Below are 21,110 nucleotides of genomic sequence, written 5' to 3'. Positions count from 1 at the left end.
ACAGTGAGGAGGGTCTTTCCAGTATCTAGTATTTTTGTACACACATAGCTGTATATCAGACTTTAATCCTATTGCAGGCTGTCTTTATGATGTAGAAAGGTTTTGTTCTTAGCTTTGTTCATCTTTCAGCCTGTCATGACTATGTGTATAGTTGTTATTTATAGTCGGTGTTGGTATGTTTGTGTGTTGGTTAGCGTTCGCTCAGTGTGTGTATGTGCTCATCGTTAGATGTGTGTCTGTGTTTCCTTTTGATGTTTTATCAGGACTCATCATCAGCTGTCTCATGCTTTATCTGGATGTAATGCTCTGACGGACTGTTTCTTCGTCCAGCCTCGAGATGAATGTGAATAGCTTATTAAACAAATGGAGTAAGTAATTAATATTTCACTGTGAGATATTAAAAGTGAGATTGTTGTTCATTAGTCAGATCAGTTTGATTTTATTCAGTTTGATTAGTCCAAATTTAGTCTATAAAACAAATATTTAAAGGGCAGCTATATTACGCCATCTCTTTACAAGCATCATTGCTGTATTTGTGATCCTAAATGCTCATAAAGAGAGTAAACATTTTAGACACACTGTGTTTAGTCAAAATATTACAAACCAGTCTACTAATGTAGAGTAATATACAGTATTGTGTATTGCTGTAGTAATGTACTTAAGCAGGTTCCGAAAGTTAAGTAATACATAAATTAATCAATTATATTTTGTTCACAATTAATAGCAGCATTCAAATACTGAGTAAAAGCACTTACCTGATGACATTATATATCATAAAACAACAACAATGCTCAGTTGGTTTAAAATAATACATTTACCGTTTATTCTAATTCTAATCAATTATCTTTACTAATTTATTTACTAAATTTACATTTACGCAAAATCTAGCCAGTAAAACACACATTAACTAGCTTGAAAGAAGTGTAAAAGACAAAACAAAACTATCCCCTAATTTGCTTTTGTGCCATATTTATATTTACCCTTGATACATTGGAATTATTGAAGGATTGAGCAGGGCAGTAACCACATCAGTCTGACATGTGTACAGGCTTTATTCTGGCATGGTACAGGTAGAGGCACAGTCAGCACTGGTTCCTTCTACTGTTACTCAGAATTGTCACCTCAGTAAGTTTCTAGCCATCATATCCTGTGTGGTTTGCATCATGTTAAAAGAGCCAGGAAGCAGATTGCTGCTGTGCTTCAGATTGAAATATAGCAAAGGTTAGCTTTTATTGCAGGCATCATGGGTAGTTACACCTACAAGAGGAGAAGAAACCAACATTATAATCATGTAAACAACATGATAATGAAATACAGGTTAGTCATAAATGCGCCCTTTAAATGTTAAGGCAGCAACAGCAGTGAAGTCCTAACCTTTATAAATTATAAACTTACAGCTCAATATTTGTTTCATTCATTTCTAAACCTATAATTAGAAATTTGAAGTTTTAATAGTTCAGCAGTTTAAAATGTTCCCAAAAACAGAATTTAACTGAGTATATGTTTATGAAGAAAAGAAAAACAATTAAATAATTGGCTCAGCAAAAAATACAGATACAAAAAATACAGAACTATAGAACAAGTACAGAACTACCCAAATGCAGTTCATCAGCCAATACATGTCTGGTTTCAGGCTGCTTTAGAAAATTTAGTAACTAAAGTCCAAGTTGTTATTTACTGGTTTTAAACAAATGGCAAAACTACAAAGTCTCCTCCTACAGCTTTCCTATTTCGGGGTCACTTAATTGCCAAATCAACAATTACTAGCCACCCACATGAAGTACCTGGAGATTTTTAATAAAAACTCCTACCTTCATTCACCAGGAAAGCCAACGATCCAATACATATGTCCAGATATATCACAAAAATGCTTAAATAAACTATGCTTTCATTATGGCTTTCCTATTCTTTTGATTTAAGTTCCATTAAAAAGCTGTGTGGTGTTGTGCTCGGGTCTAGTGCGCTAGCCCACCACAGCTGGGATCTCAAGCTCTCGATTTTGAATCTTAGCTGTGTTACTGACCTTGTGTTATTGGCTCCCCTGGTTGAGGTGCCTGTACTAGTAGAGGGGGATTCACAACGTACGTAGGTTAACTTCATACACGGTTTGGATCTCTGAGAAGAAGCAGCCAGTGACTGCTCACCTGAGTCAGGGTGGGGATGGTGCAAGTGAAAGAGGGTTTGTCGTCAGGAATTAGAAACATTTCAATTGGGAGAGAAAAGTGGAAAATGCAAAAGAGCAAAAAAACTAATGATTTTTTTTCTCTGGATTTTCCTTTTCTACCAGGCCTTATAGTAACAAACGTATTGCCAAAGAAAAGTCATAAAGTACTTCTGACCGCTTGTTGAGTAGATAAATGATGACTGTTTCCTAAAGTAAGGAGTATTTCACTCGTCTGTATGTACGAACCTCCCTGTATCCTGGGCAGTTCTTCCCTGTTCTGTAGCATTAGACAGGAAAACATGCTGACCTTTCAACCCACAGTACACACATACTAATAAAGGGCACAACCCTGTTTCTGCATACAGATGGCAGGGAACCAACTAATTTGACGTCTAAACTGTGTCCTTTTCGTCACAGCCATATCTTTCACCTTAGCAAGGTTTTGCAGATGGTTGTTCCATTACATCAGGGTTTCTTAACCAGGAGTTTATGCTGACATGTATGTAACAAACGGCTGTTTAGTAACAATCATTCTTGTGATGGTTGAGAAAATATTGAATGTTGATCTGATGCTAGTTACTAAGTGTAGTCTCTTTAACACTGTAAATGTTTAAAGCTCCAAACAGAGCTCTAAAAAATCACTAGGAAACACTTTACCAAAATCAGCCAAGTTCATTTAATGACACTGCTGTGCTGGTCAGGATATAAATAGGTGTCTCTGTGCCTGCATGTAGGCATGTGGGCTGCTGGCAAATTCAAAGCTTGTGGTTGGGATTGATGCCCTAAAGGCCGATCTTCAGGGCAGCCACAAAACTGTAAGGTCCAGACTTTTCGAGATTGCACTAAAGCACTTGCCTAGACTGAGTATGATGTTCTATTTACATGATGAAAGTGTTAGGATTTACCATGCCATTTATTTTAGCCTTAAATCTAGTGTTAGTGTCCTAATACCAGCTTTGGTTTATTTCTTAGACTATGTTTATATTAAGTCATAGTATTAGAACACAGGCTGCACTCGGGTGGTGCAGCAATAAAACATGCTAGCCCACTACTGCTGAGATGTGGGGATCCAGGGTTAGAATCTCAGCACTACTATCGGCTGATTATTGGCTAATGTCTAAAGGTGGTGATGGCCAAAACAGCCTAGCTATTGGGAGATGTACTTGTCAGTGCACACTTTCTGTGCCGGTTTTAAGCCCAGATAGAAATAGAGGGGTTGTTCCAGGAAGAGCATCCAGGGTAAAAAGTTTGGTATGTGGACTAGATCTGCTTTCTGACCCCTAAATATGGGAGCAGCCGAATAAAAAAATAGTATTAGAACACAGAACAAAGCACAGCTCTTTCTTTTGTGATGATTCTGTTCAGTTCAGTCAGTTTTAGTGGCTAAACATTTTGTGGCTGAGCTATTTTTGGTTATAATTTAACATTAATAGCAGTTACAGTTGACCAAGGCAGCTTCAGCTGGGCAATAATCTGACAAATCGAACTTGTTAAAAAATAGGTTAAAAGTATGGCTTATTCTACTGCAGGTGTTTGTCCATGCAAGTTGTATTTCTCTATTCTTATTTATTCACCTGTTAGCTGTAAAGGTGGATACATGGTAAATGGTGGCCATGTATTGTATAGACATTACAGTCACAAACAAAATCACACACACTATGTGAACCTGACTAATTCAAAGTAAAATCTTAAACCCAGCTCTCTTTTTGTTTAAGAGGAAGGTGTGGTAGTTCCCATTAGAAACATGATTAAACTTCATCTTTTCTGGTTCACTTTTTCTGGTTAGTGGAAATATAAAAACACAATACTGTGTAGGCATGTTGCAGTTACAGGTTATTGTGTAACCTGGCTCAGCCCCCTGCCCTGCTCCAGTTCCACAGAGCTTGTTAGAGATGTTGCAGCAGTTGGCAGTTGAAAGCATTTAGCACATTATTGACCCCTGATGGGGACGCTTGGCTGCTCGTGCTCATCAGGTTAATAGGAGCAGCAGCTTTGTAGGAGGATGAGAAGCTGGTTGTGAGACCTGAATTTAGAGTCAGCTTCTGTAAATCTAAAAGAAGGCAGACGTCTACTGATAAGAGCATATAGAGGAAGTGTGTGACATGGTCGTGTTGATCAAGTAAAAGGGGGAAACCACAGGAATGAATGCTATTCATTAAGGCAGATATCAAAAACATCAGATATGAGGCGAAGCAGATTGTCTATTCTTGATTGGTGAATGTCTTAAAGGAACCCTACAGCCTGTGTTTTTTCAATAATCCAAAACTGAGCTAACATTACGGTGCAGTTCTACAGTAGCAGTGAATTTCAATAAATAAAAGTTGATAGTCAACAACTAATCAGTTTGGTGAACATGTGCCTGAGGTTTATATATGATTAAATATTTATTGTTAGAATGCAGTGCACAACCAGAAACAATCAGGAGGGATAAACAGATAGTGCAGGAGATGTTTTCCTCACTTTAAAATGCCATGTTGCCCACTGGCTAATGCATTTCTGTTTTGCTGAAGTGGGAGGGAATGTGAGGGGGTGAGTGCTGAGTCTAGTGCCAATGCTCTCACATACAGCATCTGATACAGAATCACACCAGATCAGCTATTCCCCAATTCTTTACCATTTCTTATTAATGCATGATGATCAGTGGTAGATTAGTGCTTAAGGTAATGCTCCAGTGATCAGAGAGTTGCCATTGCCAGAATTTCACTGTTGACCCCTGAGCCCTTAATTGCTTGCATTGTGTATGTTACAGTTGTAAGTTGCTTTGGATAAAAGCATCTGCTGAAATGGAAATCCCATGTCATTTTATATCTGGTCGTGATGGGTCCAGTTCCACCATAAAACACTGTGTGCAAGGCCGGGATGCCCCGGACAAGGCCCCAATCTATAAAGGCTCCCCCATCCAGACACAGCCAATAATAATAAAACATGTTTTGTGAATTATTTATGTGATAACTCTTTCTATTTGCTTTTAAGTTTTAGTTCATGTTGCTTATTAGGACATTTTTCATTTTAAAATGCAGAATCTAGAAGGAAAGGATTAACTCATGACTCACGCTGCTGTGTTTGAAGGTGTAGGTGGAACGGTCTGATGCTGACGCTTGTTTGTTCTTTGATAACATGATAACTGGTTCATTAGTTGCATTTTTACTGTTGTGTAAGAATCACTGTGATTGAAGGTGCATAATTTTTAAAGAGCTGAACACATTCTGTTGATTAAAAGCAGAATAATAAGCAGAATAACAATGTAACTTTTATTATTAGATATTAGGAGGTGTGGGTGTTCGTAAGACTTTATATGCAAGACAAATGTAAGTTAGTGTAAATGATGGAGCAGCAGGTAGTGTTAGTCACAGCTTTAGTTACTGTATGTAGAGACTTACAGTTCTGTGTCCTCTAGAGACTTCTCCTACAGCCCTAAACATGCTGATACAGGTGGAATCAGAAGTTTACATGGACTTGTAAGAGTATTAAAATTTTATTGATTTCTGCAACAAAATATAAATGAAAGTCTATAGTGGGTTTTCTTAAAAGAACAAAAAAGACTGGTCAAAAATATCCATACATCAACATTGACTTTACATTGGTGTACATGGTTCTCATTTCATTTGTGGCTTTACGCTGCCACAGGCTTAGAGGCTGTGATGTGATAAAGAACCCCCTGCATCTGTGTCCACATTATGTGATGAGAGCGTGCCACACCATCAACCGTGGAGAATCAGAAGTGATCATGAGACTCTAAATGAAGGGAGGGGAATGTTGGGCATTGTTGGACTGGAGTTCAGGTTGGTTTCATCTTTGTGCCCCCCACATCCACACATTTACTTTATTTATTTGTTAAAAAAATTAAAGTGTGAAGAGCTCTGAAGGAAATAGGGATTGGCAACCTTTAGGCTCATGGTGATGTAAAGTCTTCCTTACTGTGGACAGTGACATCCATGTTCTAGCAGAATCTAATTAATTGCAGAACTGTTTTTTAATGGTCTTTATCCTTGATCACGACTTCGTTACCACTAACATATTTTTTTCCAATAAATGTAGTCAGAGTCAGACTACCTTTTTTAAAATAGACACACACATACACACACACACACACACATTCCAGCTCTTATCTGTATGGGGGTTTAGTAAATAAGAGTGGCTTCATCTTATTCACTAAAACCTGCAAGATGTTAATTTAAAGGTCCTCTCAGTATAAGTGTGAAGTACTTCTAAAATGTCCTACAATAAATCGGCAAACTCTCCATTATGTACCCAGTGTTTTTTCAAAATAACAGATTTGCAGTTTACTTGGTCAGTACAGATAAACTACACCAGATATCGTATTGTAGGAGCAGTTATTGTCCAGTCTCCGTAATTTATCCTGTCCTTTTTCTTCCTACCCTTGAAACTCAAAATCAAAGAGCTCTTTATTGTAGTTGAAAAGAAATCACTTATTTATCTAATTTACAATTCAATTAGATAGATGATTGTATAAAAGAAGAGACGACCGTGGCCGTTAATGATCTTGCCCATTATACTACTGCACTTCAGCATCATGCTCTGTGTTGCTGAACAACTGAATCATGTAGCATGAATAATTAGTGAAGCAGCAGACCTGCCTGGTTGCATGTAATGTTTATGCATGTGTGAGCAATTATTATAAGCAGACACGCCAGCATTTCAAAAACATTTGCGCAGAAGTTATGCTGTCATTTTAACTGTCATTTTTTTGTTTTTACTCAGCATTAGTTACTGTAACATATGCTGGTACGGGCTGACAGCTTACAGCTTCTCGTGTACATGTGAAGTCTACACACGCTTCTGATGACGCTGTTTGGCTGGATGCCAGGCGTGTCTTTCCTGTGTAAACATTATGCATGGATAGCATCGTCTGTTTCATTTATTTCTTCTAATCTTTATAATTGTTTGTCAGGAAAAAGCAGATTTGCAGCAAGAGTAGGGATTATAATTCACAACATTTGAACTTGAAAAATGTGTATATTGTTATAAACGATATAAAGATCTAAATATATAAAATATAAAAAAATAATTGTAAAATTATTAAGTGCAAATGTCAGTCCTTTAAGGCTGTATAGTGTTTTACCATAGTGTATATGAAGATATGAAGCTGATGTAGTTACCAAGTGAGTTATAAAAGTCTGTAATACCTAAAATGCCTTGAATTATATCCAGAACTGTTTTGAGAGACAATAGATACTGGTAAGATAATGAAAAGATATAGATATGGATGTCAATAGATAAGTATAACATCCATGTTTAGACTTGAGCTTTGCAGGTCAATTGTTTTGATTGATTATTTTTTTCCAATCAGCCCTTTTAAATCCTAAAAATTGATCAAACAAGCAATATTTAAATAGAAAATTAGCAGTTACAGTCATTTATTACTAACAAGGAATTAGAACACCATGCAATAAAGTTAAATTATATAATAGAGGATTTACACTATCAAGTTAATAATAATCATAATTATGTATATGTTTGACCCATTAAAAAGTATGTATTTCAATAATGTAGTCACAAAAACAGCTGCATAAACCCTCATTTGTAACCGGTATGTAACCATGTAACCTGCTCAAATTCAGTATTTCATCCCTGGTCAAATTTTATTTGTCATTTTTTTCCCCATTCTTACTTGATATAAGACTCAACAGTCTGTGGTCACCTTTGTCTCATTCTCCACTTCATGCTGCATCATACATATTCAGTAGGAGACAGATCTGGACTGCAGGCAGGTCAGTCAAGCTTGCCTGTAGTCCCAAATGTTCCAACTTTTCTGGAAATGGGGGCTGTATCTTCAATGCAGTAAATTAAAATAAGAGTACATTAAAATGTGCAGAAATTTGTCAACTTTTTCACCTCAAAAATTATCAAAACATGGACTTTCATTGCGGGTGTCAAACTTTTTGCATTAGACTGTATTCCGATTAGAGAGTTTAAACATCACACATCTAAAAATGCTGGTTTTCCAGTTCCTCTTTACAATGAACTTTTGTGTGTGATGCTGTGTAAGCTGTGCTGTCAGAGACTGCAGATTCACTCTGGTGGAATTTACTCACTTGTGTGTAAAATCTGGCTGTGTGAATTCTCGTCTTCACACTAATAAAGGGTTAAAATTCAGGACGAAGCTAAAACCCAAGCATTTAGCATTCCTCCTGTCTGCTTCATTTCAGGAAATGTCTTAAAAGTCACATCTTGATGTGATCACATTCCTTCTGCAGGAAGTCATTTTCTGTGCCATTTAAGAAACTGCATCAGATGATGGTGTTGGCATTGTAGCAGCTTTCGTCTTTAACAAGAGCTCTGTGTATAAAGCTTTTAGGTCAGTATCATAAAATTACTGGTGCAGAAGAGAGTCGTGAAGGCCAAGAGTCTCTGCAGTTCCAGCTGAGTCTGACAAGGCAGCCGTGATTAAACACCTACCTCTGTGCCCCCACTACCAGTCATTAATGACATGGTAGGTGGGCATGATACTCTAATCTGCGCCCCCGGTCAAGCTTTACGTCAGAAGGGCTTGTCACAATTATACTGACTGATTTTTAAGTAAAATAAATCATATCAGTCAGAATTTATTAAAATAAATCTTATTTAGCGTGATGCAGTGACATGAATTAGAGCCATTCACATCCTACAGGCAAATCCTTAAATGAGGGTAGATATGTAGATAGCTTCATACTCCAGGATTATTGTTTTTTAGACATCATCAATTACAAAAGACGTACTAAACTAGTTATTATCACTTATAGATTATTTTAATGGTTTAAAATGACCAGTTCAGAGATGCCAGTTCAAATAAATACTTAATTTATTCATTTAATTAAACAGTTTATCCTGACCATGTTGGTATTGGGTCTGACTAATACCAAACCACAGAACACTGGATACAATAGGCCTGTTCTGGCCTATTTCAGGGACACATTTTTTATTATTTTTTCATTATTTTTCAGTAATTATTTTTTAGTCTGAGCCTCTTACCTGTTCTAAACTCTATTATTCCACTGCTTTTATTCTTGACAGCTCAAAGGAAAGGCTAGCTCCTTGTGCGCTAATTGAATCAGAGATTAAAACCAGGCTTTTTTTGTGTATTCACTTTTATCTTCCCACACTTAAACCTACAGGACTGAGCTTTCTGAAGGTTGGGAATGATTAAGTGATCAGACCAAGGTTTGCTGTTTAAATGTGTTGTTTATTCAAGCTTGTGTTTAATGGTAGGAATTATTATAAATCCCTTTTTAAATGATACCATGATTTTAAGAAGATTACAACAAGGTATTGTCTGATTAAAAATTCAATAGTTTTTGATTATTTATAAAAAATATGGTACTCAAAAGTAAAACAGCTTGAATATACCATGTTTAAAATTCTAAATATTATACAACAGATTTTTACAGTATTTTATCATGCAGAGAAAAAAACGATATGTTTTCCTGTACCGCTGCTCCTGTACCACTGGAGTCCCAACTAAGACAGCAGGCATCGCTGTTACAGTGGCAACGAGGTGATTTGCCATCCGACCTTTCATCTCTTAGACATGGCTAGTTGTATAGGCAGAGCTCTTGACTAGGCGGGTGGTACTGCTTAGACTCATACCCACTTTTTAGTGATACTGGGCTAGCCAACAAAGCCCAGCTTATTCAGTTTAATAGGGCTGCTACGTGGTTCAGTACACCCTAGGAGTGATTCATAGTCATCATCACCTTAGCTTAATGGGACCTGCTCCAAGACACATACACGTGAGCCAGTGACCCAAGTAACAATAGTAATGTTACTACCCTCTTTGCAAACATGATTGCAAGTCACCATGTAACTAAGAAAGTGTGCCTCGCTGTTAAAGAGACAAATACGTTCTTTAACAGTGACACAGGGTATAACACCAACTGATACAGGACAGTCTGTTGTCCTGTTTTTATACTGCTGTGCATTACGTTTTGAGCTGTTAGTAAAGTCTATTTTCATGATCCATAAATTTAATGCCCTAATCTTCTCAAGTCAGTATATTAATTTGATTCTTTGCAGGATACAAATAAAAAAATCTACATTATGTGTCTCTGCTGTATCTAAAAATGTAACGCTCTGTATATGTGTGTGTTCGTGTTGTAGCTCAGATCCCCAGGATGTGTGAAGTGGACGTATCATCAGAGCCAACCAGTCCTACGTTGTACAGCGAATCATCGGATGCGTATTACCATGTGGACCGATGGCAGAAGCTAAGAACAGCCGTGAGAAAACTTGAGTTCTGGGAGAACTTCAGCCATGAGTTGATTGGCAGTGGCTTTTTCTCTAAAGTCTATAAGGTGAGGAATTAAAGTGTTTTGACTTTGTCAGACATTGCGTTTCTTGATTCTCAAACAAAGGTTGTAAAGTTGTTCTGTATCACCACTATGTACAGTTACACATAATGTACAGTACACATAATGTACAGTTCATGGTGATGCAGTGTATTCTTTGTTGTTGGTCTACAGTCAGCCTATATTGTGTGATTTCTACACAGTCTTTAGTTCCACTTTTGTTCACACTGTCTTTTTAACCACCTGTAACTGCAGTAGAGAAATGCGGGTAACTGGATATGACTAGATTGGGTGACAAATTAGAAAGAAATGCAAAAAAGTCACCAGCTATAGACTATCATAAACCAACAACAAATTCAACGTATTAATTACACTTTCTCCTACCCCAAATCCAATCCAGATAGAAGCATATAAAAAAACAACACACATTTTTTGAAAGAACAGAGAGAGAAAGTACAGTTTTAAAAAATCAATAAATCAATAAATTGTTTTACTTTTTACAGTTTATGTGATAAAGAAACCCATGAAGCGAATACTTACATATCTGCATGTGCTAGTTGTTTGTGCTAGTTGTTTTCCATTTGTGCTGTTTTTTTTATGTTTTAAATGCACCGGTCTTGTGTTATGCTTTCAGGTAATTCACAACAGCACATGCAAAGTAATGGTGGTGAAGATTTATAAGAACGATGTGGACCAGGACAGCATTGTGAGAGAGATCAGCCTCCTACAGAAACTCTCTCACCCCAATATAGTCAGGTAACTTTCCCTTGTGGTAGGTGGACACCATAACAGCCCATCTTTAAATGTACTTGTTAATTATCTAAAATGGACATTTATATAAAATCAGTTCCTCTTTGCTGCTATAACAGGATGGTTGGCTTTGTACTTTTGGCTGTGTGATGTCTAGAAAAGTAGTAAAACTACACGTTAAGTGACCCATGTAATCAAACCATTTAAATTTAATCAATGCCCAGTCTGCTTTTTAAGAACGAATATGTCCTGGTTTTTGGTTGCCAGACACTCAAGATCTTAATCAAAGTTTCAAAAGGAGAGAATGAATTTTTCCATTTCGAGTTCATTACCTCAGTTATTTATGCATGTGAGCTAACAAGGCCGTGTGACGTTTTTCATCGGTAGTATTGAGCCCATATGGCGGGTCATGTTATTTGTCTAAGCAATCTCAAGGTGGATTGTTTCACAAGGTTATAAAAGCTTGCTTATCAAGCTGACCACAGCTTGCTTATCAAGCCATATGACATAAGTCTAGGGTTACCTGGCACCAGTAGTATCTTACACACACTGGCATTCAGAGCACAATGCTAATGGAAATTCTTAGCTTTCCATTACCATTAGAGTTTACTCATTTATTTATTGTTACCGGTCATTAAAAAGCAGTAATTAAGGGAACAAGACTCGTGTTACGATCCAGCTTCTAGCCAATCTGTCTTCCTTAAAATACTAACTTACTGTACATTAAATGAATAAAAATGTCATTTGGTAACGCCAGTGATCCTGATAATATCCCATTATATCTGCCTAATTTACTTCTAATAAACTTACATTTAATTTACATTCTTTGTCATTTGAAAACAGAAGCCATTTCTTTTGAAGTTCATTCACATTGTTTATTTGTATAGGTGTTTGGTACACTTATATCCAGGGTAAATTTTATCCAAGTGCTTTAAATAAGTCAGAAAATCTGCCAGTTTGGTTGGGACTCAAAACGCATAAAACTGTACTTAGTGGTTTGACAGATAAGTGCACTTATTAATAATATTTTTAATTCACTTCATTTAATTTGATTTGGGATGCAGATGTTTGGCAGTGATTTATTTAATAGCCAACATAAATGCCATTGTAGTGTTAATGCCTGGGTTTGAGCCTTCCAAGTATACTGTTTTCACTGCTTTCCTCTATTGTATTCTGGTTTTCTTCCACCCACTAAAGCTTTCAGGAGGTGAACTAACTGCTTTTAATTGTCCTCTAGATGTGTGTGTTAGTGATTACTTGTGTGATTACATTTTCTTTGTTTCTTTTGCAACCAGCCGGGGGTCATAGAGTTAGCAATCATACGGGTGATTACACAGAGAAGATCATAAGCTGTGTTCTTTTCTTTTTCACTATACTTTTAGGTATCTGGGTATTTGTGTGAAAGAGGACAAGCTGTACCCAATTCTTGAAGTAAGATCCATTATCTTTACACTGTTATCTGATAATTACAAACATTGCCTGAACTGAACTGATCCATGTCAGCATTTTATTAAAATATTGCAATTCCATTCTCTTTTCTGGCTATTTATTTTCTCTAATGCTCTCTCTGGTTAGTATGTAAGTGGAGGCTGTTTGGAGGAGCTGCTTGCTAGGAAAGATGTTCCTCTGTGTTGGAGGGAGAAAGTGGACCTGGCATCAGACATCACTAGAGGAATGATCTATCTCCATTACAAAAACATCTATCATCGTGATCTCAACTCGAAGGTTAGTGTCGGTGCGAGCAGTTCAGTCACAGCTCCCTGTAACCAAGGGATTCCTAACCTGAGGCCAGCACATGAGGGTGGGTCCAATACTGTACTGTACAAGGGTAGACAAATCACTAGCCCTGTGCTAAGGTCAAGCTGATTTTGTTTCTGGGCTCCCAGGGTTCATTTGTACATTAACTGACTCTGTAGGCAGCTGTATGTGGCTAGTGACCAACATGACTTTAGTTAACTAGTCAACCTTGTAGTGTCTTTACTGGTTTGCTGGTCTTGAGTGTAAGAAGGTCATTAGTTGCCAGGATTCACACAAGTGTGTTTCAAGCCTTTAGTGATGAAGAGAGGAACAAAAGCAACAGGGTCAGTCTATTCTCATGGTAATATACTACTACTACTACACACACACACACAAACACACACACACACACACACACACACACATACACAGCTGTTCCCACAGTATCTGATATTGCAGGCATAAAGACATAAAGAGAATATATACATGTACTCTCGTCTCTAGTCTTCTGCACTCGCCCCCTCTATTCACGTTTATGCGGAGCTTGTCCACAATCAGCGACCCATTTGTCAGCTTTTCGTAACATGAACAATAAATGGGCAGACAGGAATGCTAACCACACAGCTCACACACAGCACTGTGCAGTTCAACACATCAGCCACCACAATGAATAGAAACCTTTCACACCATGGTCAGTCTAGTTACATAAAGCTGCATGAGCTTGTGGAATCTGTAAACTCTGGCCATTGCTTTTTGGTCTAGTTGGTATTTATGAACTTAAAGGTGTACTTTAAACTGTTACCCCAAATGCAGGCTCCACACCCATAGAATTACATACCTAGTTACACTAAAGGATTTAGCTAATTAAACAAAACATAATGTTATACATTTAAAAAAAGTTGATTAAATAAGTTAACACTCATTCCACAATTACCAGTTAATTTATCAGCAGTTGCTTTACCTTTAGCTTGCACCAGAACTGACTAAAATCAGACCCATTAACAGATGAGCACATGTTTCTTGCTTAGTAATTGTTTCTTTGCTACTGTACTCTAGTGGCTAGAGACCTGTCCGTTCTTTAGAGGCACAGGGAGCTTGGACAATTTCAGCTAACTGGCCACTTTGGGTCGATTTACTGCTTTCGAGTTTCCTCAGTTAAAGATATTGACTCTCACTGTTGTCTGGTATAGTCTTAAAATGTCCTTTTCAAACTGTTACGTCTAAACCCTGAACCCAAGCAGGGACTTCTAGATGGCAGCACTTAACTTAGACTTAACAAAAAAATTTGAATTTGTGTATGTTTAGGAAACATACACCAAATTACAGCTATTAAGTTAATATAATGTTTAGGTGTCGTTTGTGGAGTAAAGTAAGATTGCATACGCGTTAGGAGATTACGCTCTGTCTCACACTGCCCTCTCCTGGCATCTGAGAGTTACTACACTGGCAAAAAGAGGAAAAAGGATTCTAGGTGACTGAATGAATGCTACACTTTTGTGAGTCCTGCCAGTGTTTTTTACTGTCTATTCTTAGTCACTAACTAGAAATCAAAATGTGTTTTTACAGTTTTATATTTATTTTTCTTTGTAAATGTAAAACTTTTCTTCTACCACAATTTCTGTTCACTTACAAACATGTATAATACATTTATCTCATGTTTGTTTTGTCATTTTTTGTTCTCATACAGAACTGTTTGATCAGGGTGACTTCTCGAGGCAGAGAGGCTTTGGTTACAGACTTTGGTTTGGCCAGAGAAGTAGTGGAACTCCCTGCTAAAGACCGGAAGCTGTCACTAGTCGGCTCGGCCTTTTGGATGGCGCCTGAGATGCTGCGCGGTGAACCTTATGACCGCAAGGTGATCACAGAACTTAAATATTTGTAAAAGGGTAAAACAGGTTGGATAAATGTCTTGTATATGTCTTGTATGTCTTTTAATGTAATTTTTGATTTATTGTAACTTTTTTGGAATTGTCTCACATAATATTTTGTCATATTCTTTCTTTTCTATATATTAGACAGCATTCAAGTCCTGTTTGATATATTATTAAGATAAATTGTTTGGCTAGATGAATTATTCTGCTAGTTGCTAGTGTGATGTTGTGTGGGTGTTCTTCACACCTGGCTGATTTCGCTCTCTCTGGTATAATTAGGTTGATGTGTTCTCTTTTGGGATTGTACTGTGTGAAATTCTAGCCAGAATCCCAGCAGACCCAGAAATCCTGCCAAGAACTCAGGTAAACATGATAATGACTATAATGTTAAACAATCTTATTGTTACGATTAAAAATCTGAATTTTAAATTAGTTTTTAAATACCAGAAACATGATGTGGAACTATATAACTGATTTGCAATACAATGTGTGTGTGTGTGTGTGTGTGTGTGTGTTAGGACTATGGTTTGGATGTGTCTGCTTTTAGGAAGATGGTTTCTGGTTGTCCACAGCGTGTACTGGACCTGGCTGCCAACTGCTGCTTGGTATGTATTGCATTGTATCACTACTGTACCAGGACTAGAAATTAACCAATCAGCATTGTCTTGTAAAAACCTGAGGGGTGGACACATGGGCTACCAGACCACAGGCTACAGTTTCACACCAAGTTCTACTCCTTTTAGACAACAGTATGTGGTTTCAGTGGGCACAGGCTTACTGACGCTTAAGAGAGATAAAAGTTTGGAAAATGTTGCATGATCGTGATACAGATGGAAGGGTCAGGATTTGGCATATTCTTGTCTAGCAGGAGTTGAACCTGATGTGGTCTTCTGCTGTTGTTTGTCCTATGATTTAATGGTCAATTTATTTGCCAAAGTGTCTTGTGGCTAAAAGAAAATGGCTTTTTGCAGACACTGCTTTCTCCAATCCAATACAAAATTAAAATCTTCATCTTCAAGGTATAACAGTGAACAGTAAACAGTGATAAGTGTAAAATAGGCTTTACATGTAAATCTACAGCAGTAATAACAGTTTTTCTTTGGATTTGTAGAGTAAGTGTAGAGTAACATCATTTGAAATGTTATTGACTGTCATATATTTTATACAGTAAATTTTACAGCAGTGTTTAATTTGTCCTTGTTGCTTCAGATGGAAGCGTTCCGACGGCCGTCATTCACTGAGGTACTGGATGAGCTGTCGGAGGTGGTAGAGACCCTGGAGCCACCTGCACAAACAGATCTGACCACCGGCTGAGCTATAATGTTCTACTTTGTGAGCACTCCAAACCAATGTACCTAAACAAAAGTAAGAGGAAACAAGGTCATCAGAACAACCGGATCTGTCTTTTACAGATTTTAAAACTGTATGGCAGTGGGAAAAAGAACTAAACAATCCACAGATCTATCGGCTCTCATACAAAGATACACAATAAAAATTGTGTACAACTTCTCATTGCTAGATCTGATCCAGGACCAAACTCTTTCTGACTGGTTTTAATAAATACAGTTAAATACAGTTATGCAGAAACTGCTGCTGCTAAATGGACTGAAATTTTAATTTGACTGAACCAAGCTGATAAAACTGTATCATGGAGATTATCTACTAATAGTTTTCTTCTTTAATGTCTCAGGTTTTATTCCGGACTTCTTCACAGATTTGGGACTTACAGGTTTATGTCTAGTGTAGAGTTTTGCTATCTGACAAAGATGATGATTTGATGATGATGAAGTTCTCAGTCTACTCAGGCTAAATTATATTTTTGTAGATTTGTGTAGATAAAATCTAAGATGTACATACAACAAGTATTTTGGTACAAATTCCTCTATTCTATTTGTATTTTAGATTTTTCTTGCCCTTTTATTACAGAGTGCTTGCAAATTATTACAATTATTACAAGGTTAAACTGTTCTTATATAAGACAATAATACACAGCTGGACTTCCTTCTTGTGCTTAGGTAGCTTGCCTAACAAAAATGGTGTACAGGCCAGGAAGTCTAATGTTTCCTGATAAAGATTGTTTGTGCATTTATGTATTTTATATGGACTCAGTCCAAAAGTGTGAATCCAACAGAGTTTTATTTTGTCTGTGTATCGGTGTGTGATCAGCCTGGCTCCTTGTTTTTATGTAGCACCAAAGTAGACTTGTTTGGTTAAAAATTCCCTGGAGCTTAAAGGCAGGGATTTAAATAATAAAAGCCTTTTTAGTTGCGATTTCTGATTATATTAGGTGATTTTGTCCTGGGCATTGTCAGTATCTGCTCTATTTTGATCAGCATTGTGGTGGTTTATAGCCACCCTGAAACAGTGTGAGAGCACCAATCAATCACAGACCATCACAAACTCATCCTGCAGGTCGTCAGTTTGCACTTAATGTCTTAATGTGACATCATAGCAAATGACAAAATTACTCACTGATTAGTCCCAAACAAACAAGCTCTGGTTATGGGATTTTTAAACAGTGCTCAAACCAAAAATATGAGTCAGCAGTGCCCAGTGATCAGAAATTGTCCAATGATTAAAGACTAGAGGATGTGCTCTAGAGAGTATGTGTTCTTAATAACGAGGCCAGTAAATGTAGAAAATAAAATCCTTTGAGTGCATAATATTAGCCTGAGCACTTCAAGTATATGATTCATTTATAGGTAGATTTCCAGCACATTCTGATCTGATGATTCCACATTTTAATTTGTTTTAAGAATGGACAGTGTTCTCCAGGGCAAAGGTATTGATTGTTGTTAATGCAAAGTTCAAAAGCTAGCATCTGTCATGGTACTGGAGTGTTAGACAGCATATTAATGATAAAACATGGTGTTGATAGTGTAATAGTGTAGAGATGCTTTGCAGCTTTGAGGCTGGGTGACCTGCCAAATACAAACCACAAAGTTGGGACATATATAAGTAATACAACCAAGAATCTATGATATGTTATTTCTTTTGTTTTAACTGACAAGAGTATAAAGTGACCCACCACTATGCTTCACCAGCAGAAAGAAATAGGAAGCCTCTTTATTTAATATAGATTTTGGGATGTAAAATTCAGTTAAGCTGCTTATTTTTGAGGGTTTGTTATTTGTTGTTTCTTAGAACAATGGGATACGATGTAAAGACTACACAAAGGTTAAATAGTACAATTTGTCTAGTATGTCAATAGTATGTATGTAATAAAATGTTTTTTAGACATTGTTTGCTTACCTCAGAGGGGGGGCTACTTTTTGCCTTTTGCTTTAAAAAGTTCACTGTGTTACTAAGTCCCGCCGGAGGCAACACTTACATAAATACAAATGTAATTATCCTTACACATGAAATAAAACATTTGTTGTTTATAATAGCAATTACTAGTGACAGGTGTAATGACATGTACATTTGCTTGATTCTTCAGTTACAGAGAACAGACAATCGATTCTGTCTGTTTACAAAATGAACCTTGTACCTAAACCCTGTTTGTCTAAACTTTATTATTGAGACTACAGGGGGAAACACTCCACTTAAATACACAATTATAGGTTCATAGTCTAGAAAAATAACTGGTTGTGAAATGAATTTAATTATACCCTTTCTAGATTCTTCTGTTTATCCATGTATCACACTGAATGATTTCAGATTATTAAACAAAACTGCAGATCTGCTGCTGCTAAATGGACTGAAATTTTACTGAACCAAGCTGATGAAACTGTTTCATGGAGATTATTTACTAATATTTTTCTTCTTTAATGTCTCACAGGTTTTATTCCCAACTTCTTCACATATTTCCTGATAAAGATTGTTTGTGCATTTATGTATTTTATGTGGACTCCAAAAGAGTTTTATTTTGTCTGTGTATCGGTGTGAGATCAGCCTGACTCCTTGTTTTTATGTAAAAATTCTATTGAACTTCAAAGCAGAGATTTAAATAGTAAAACCAGTTTAGTTGCGATTTCTGATTATATTAGGTGATTTTGTCCTGGGCATTGTCAGTATCTGCTCTATTTTGATCAGCATTGTGGTGGTTTATAGCCACCCTGAAACAGTGTGAGAGCACCAATCAATCACAGACCATCACAAACTCATCCTGCAGGTCGTCAGTTTGCACTTAATGTCTTAATGTGACATCATAGCAAATGACAAAATTACTCACTGATTAGTCCCAAACAAACAAGCTCTGGTTATGGGATTTTTAAACAGTGCTCAAACCAAAAACATGAGTCAGCAGTGCCCAGTGATCAGAAATTGTCCAATGATTAAAGACTACAGGATGTGCTCTAGAGAGTATGTGTTCTTAATAACGAGGCCAGTAAATGTAGAAAATAAAATCCTTTGAGTGCATAATATTAGCCTGAGCACTTCAAGTATATGATTCATTTATAGGTAGATTTCCAGCACATTCTGATCTGATGATTCCACATTTTAATTTGTTTTAAGAATGGACAGTGTTCTCCAGGGCAAAGGTATTGATTGTTGTTAATGCAAAGTTCAAAAGCTAGCATCTGTCATGGCATTGGAGTGTTAGACAGCATATTAATGATAAAACATGGTGTTGATAGTGTAATAGTGTAGAGATGCTTTGCAGCTTTGAGGCTGGGTGACCTGCCAAATACAAACCACAAAGTTGGGACATATATAAGTAATACAACCAAGAATCTATGATATGTTATTTCTTTTGTTTTAACTGACAAGAGTATAAAGTGACCCACCACTATGCTTCACCAGCAGAAAGAAGAATTAAGCCTCTTTATTTAATATAGATTTTGGGATGTAAAATTCAGTTAAGCTGCTTATTTTTGAGGGTTTGTTATTTGTTGTTCTTAGAACAATGGGATACGATGTAAAGACTACACAAAGGTTAAATAGTACAATTTGTCTAGTATGTCAATAGTATGTATGTAATAAAATGTTTTTTAGACATTGTTTGCTTACCTCAGAGGGGGGGCTACTTTTTGCCTTTTGCTTTAAAAAGTTCACTGTGTTACTAAGTCCCGCCGGAGGCAACACTTACATAAATACAAATGTAATTATCCTTACACATGAAATAAAACATTTGTTGTTTATAATAGCAATTACTAGTGACAGGTGTAATGACATGTACATTTGCTTGATTCTTCAGTTACAGAGAACAGACAATCGATTCTGTCTGTTTACAAAATGAACCTTGTACCTAAACCCTGTTTGTCTAAACTTTATTATTGAGACTACAGGGGGAAACACTCCACTTAAATACACAATTATAGGTTCATAGTCTAGAAAAGTAACTGGTTGTGAAATGAATTTAATTATACCCTTTCTAGATTCTTTGTTTATCCATGTATCACACTGAATGATTTCAGATTATTAAATAAAACGTATAACACAAAAAAAACCTTAATAACATTTTGTGAAATGTTTTCTCATCTATTTAAGGGAATGAGCTATTCAGCATCCAGGCCATTCAGAGGAACAACTGATGTCAACTTTAGTGTTCACGCTCCAAAACTTCTTTTGTTTTTACTTTTTTATTCTGTGGACAAGAAATGGTGGCGGCTACTACTAACAAATGTATGTTTATGTCTGTTTTAATCTTAAAAGTCTAGTGTGTGTGGTATAAACAAATGTATGGTTCTCTGTGTGTGTGTGTGTGTGTGTATGTGTGTCTGCCCTGCAGTGGACTAGCGCCCCGTCCAGGGTGTTACTGTGTGCCTTGCGCCCATTGAAAAGCTGGGACAGGTTTCAGCACCCCACCCTTCCCACCCCCCACAACCCTGATTGGATAAGCGGTTAAGAAAGTGAAAGCCATCTTACCAACGTCACGTAATGCATGACGTCTCACTGCCACAGTTATAACAATTTTAACAAAATTAATTTTATCGTTCTCCACAACAACAAAAAAAAACACTCTTGGGGGCGCCCAGGTGGCGCAGCAGGATATTCCACTTGCACACCAGCACAGAATTTCTGAACTCCTTGGTTCGAAACTTGGTGTTGACACCGGTCGGCTGGGTGCCATCTAGCAGGCATAATTGGCAGTGCCTGCAGCAGATACTAATTGGCCACCTTATCTGCAGGGTGGGGGCTGGACTGTGTGTGGGTGGGTCTTCATACGCTGTGTAAGGACCCTGATTGGCGGAAGAGACGCCTGTGCAGAGAAGAGGAGGGCTGTACACGTGTCGGAAGAGGCATGTACAGCAACGTGCTCTCCTCGGATGCAATCTGGTATCTCTCAGCAGCAGATTGAGTGTGCTAAATCGGGAGGAAAATGGGGAGAAAATGCATTTAAAAAACAAACAAACAACA

General features: G+C 37.1%; 1 protein-coding gene across 2 annotated transcripts in view; it reads left to right on the top strand.

Annotated features, from left to right (window-relative positions):
- Positions 1–18,199, top strand: part of zgc:162952 (PKc_LIMK_like_unk domain-containing protein) — a 19,333-nt gene extending 1,134 nt beyond the window's left edge. The window contains exons 2-10 of one of the 2 annotated variants that reach the window (XM_063017610.1): positions 264–368; positions 10,262–10,455; positions 11,084–11,205; positions 12,582–12,630; positions 12,775–12,924; positions 14,624–14,791; positions 15,087–15,170; positions 15,326–15,412; positions 16,017–18,199. In XM_063017610.1, coding sequence (XP_062873680.1) covers positions 338–368; positions 10,262–10,455; positions 11,084–11,205; positions 12,582–12,630; positions 12,775–12,924; positions 14,624–14,791; positions 15,087–15,170; positions 15,326–15,412; positions 16,017–16,121 — 990 coding nt within the window. In that variant the 5' untranslated portion in view covers positions 264–337 and the 3' untranslated portion in view covers positions 16,122–18,199. Of the gene's footprint in view, positions 1–263; positions 369–5,880; positions 5,947–10,261; positions 10,456–11,083; positions 11,206–12,581; positions 12,631–12,774; positions 12,925–14,623; positions 14,792–15,086; positions 15,171–15,325; positions 15,413–16,016 lie in introns of those variants that run through there. The other variant, XM_063017609.1, reaches the window with a different exon arrangement.
- The last annotated feature ends 2,911 nt before the right edge of the window (positions 18,200–21,110 follow it).

This window comes from Trichomycterus rosablanca, chromosome 21, assembly GCF_030014385.1.
Source record: "Trichomycterus rosablanca isolate fTriRos1 chromosome 21, fTriRos1.hap1, whole genome shotgun sequence".
NCBI lineage: Eukaryota > Metazoa > Chordata > Actinopteri > Siluriformes > Trichomycteridae > Trichomycterus > Trichomycterus rosablanca.
Note: the sequence above shows the minus strand (reverse complement) of the source record. Positions and strands in the feature narration are given on the sequence as shown.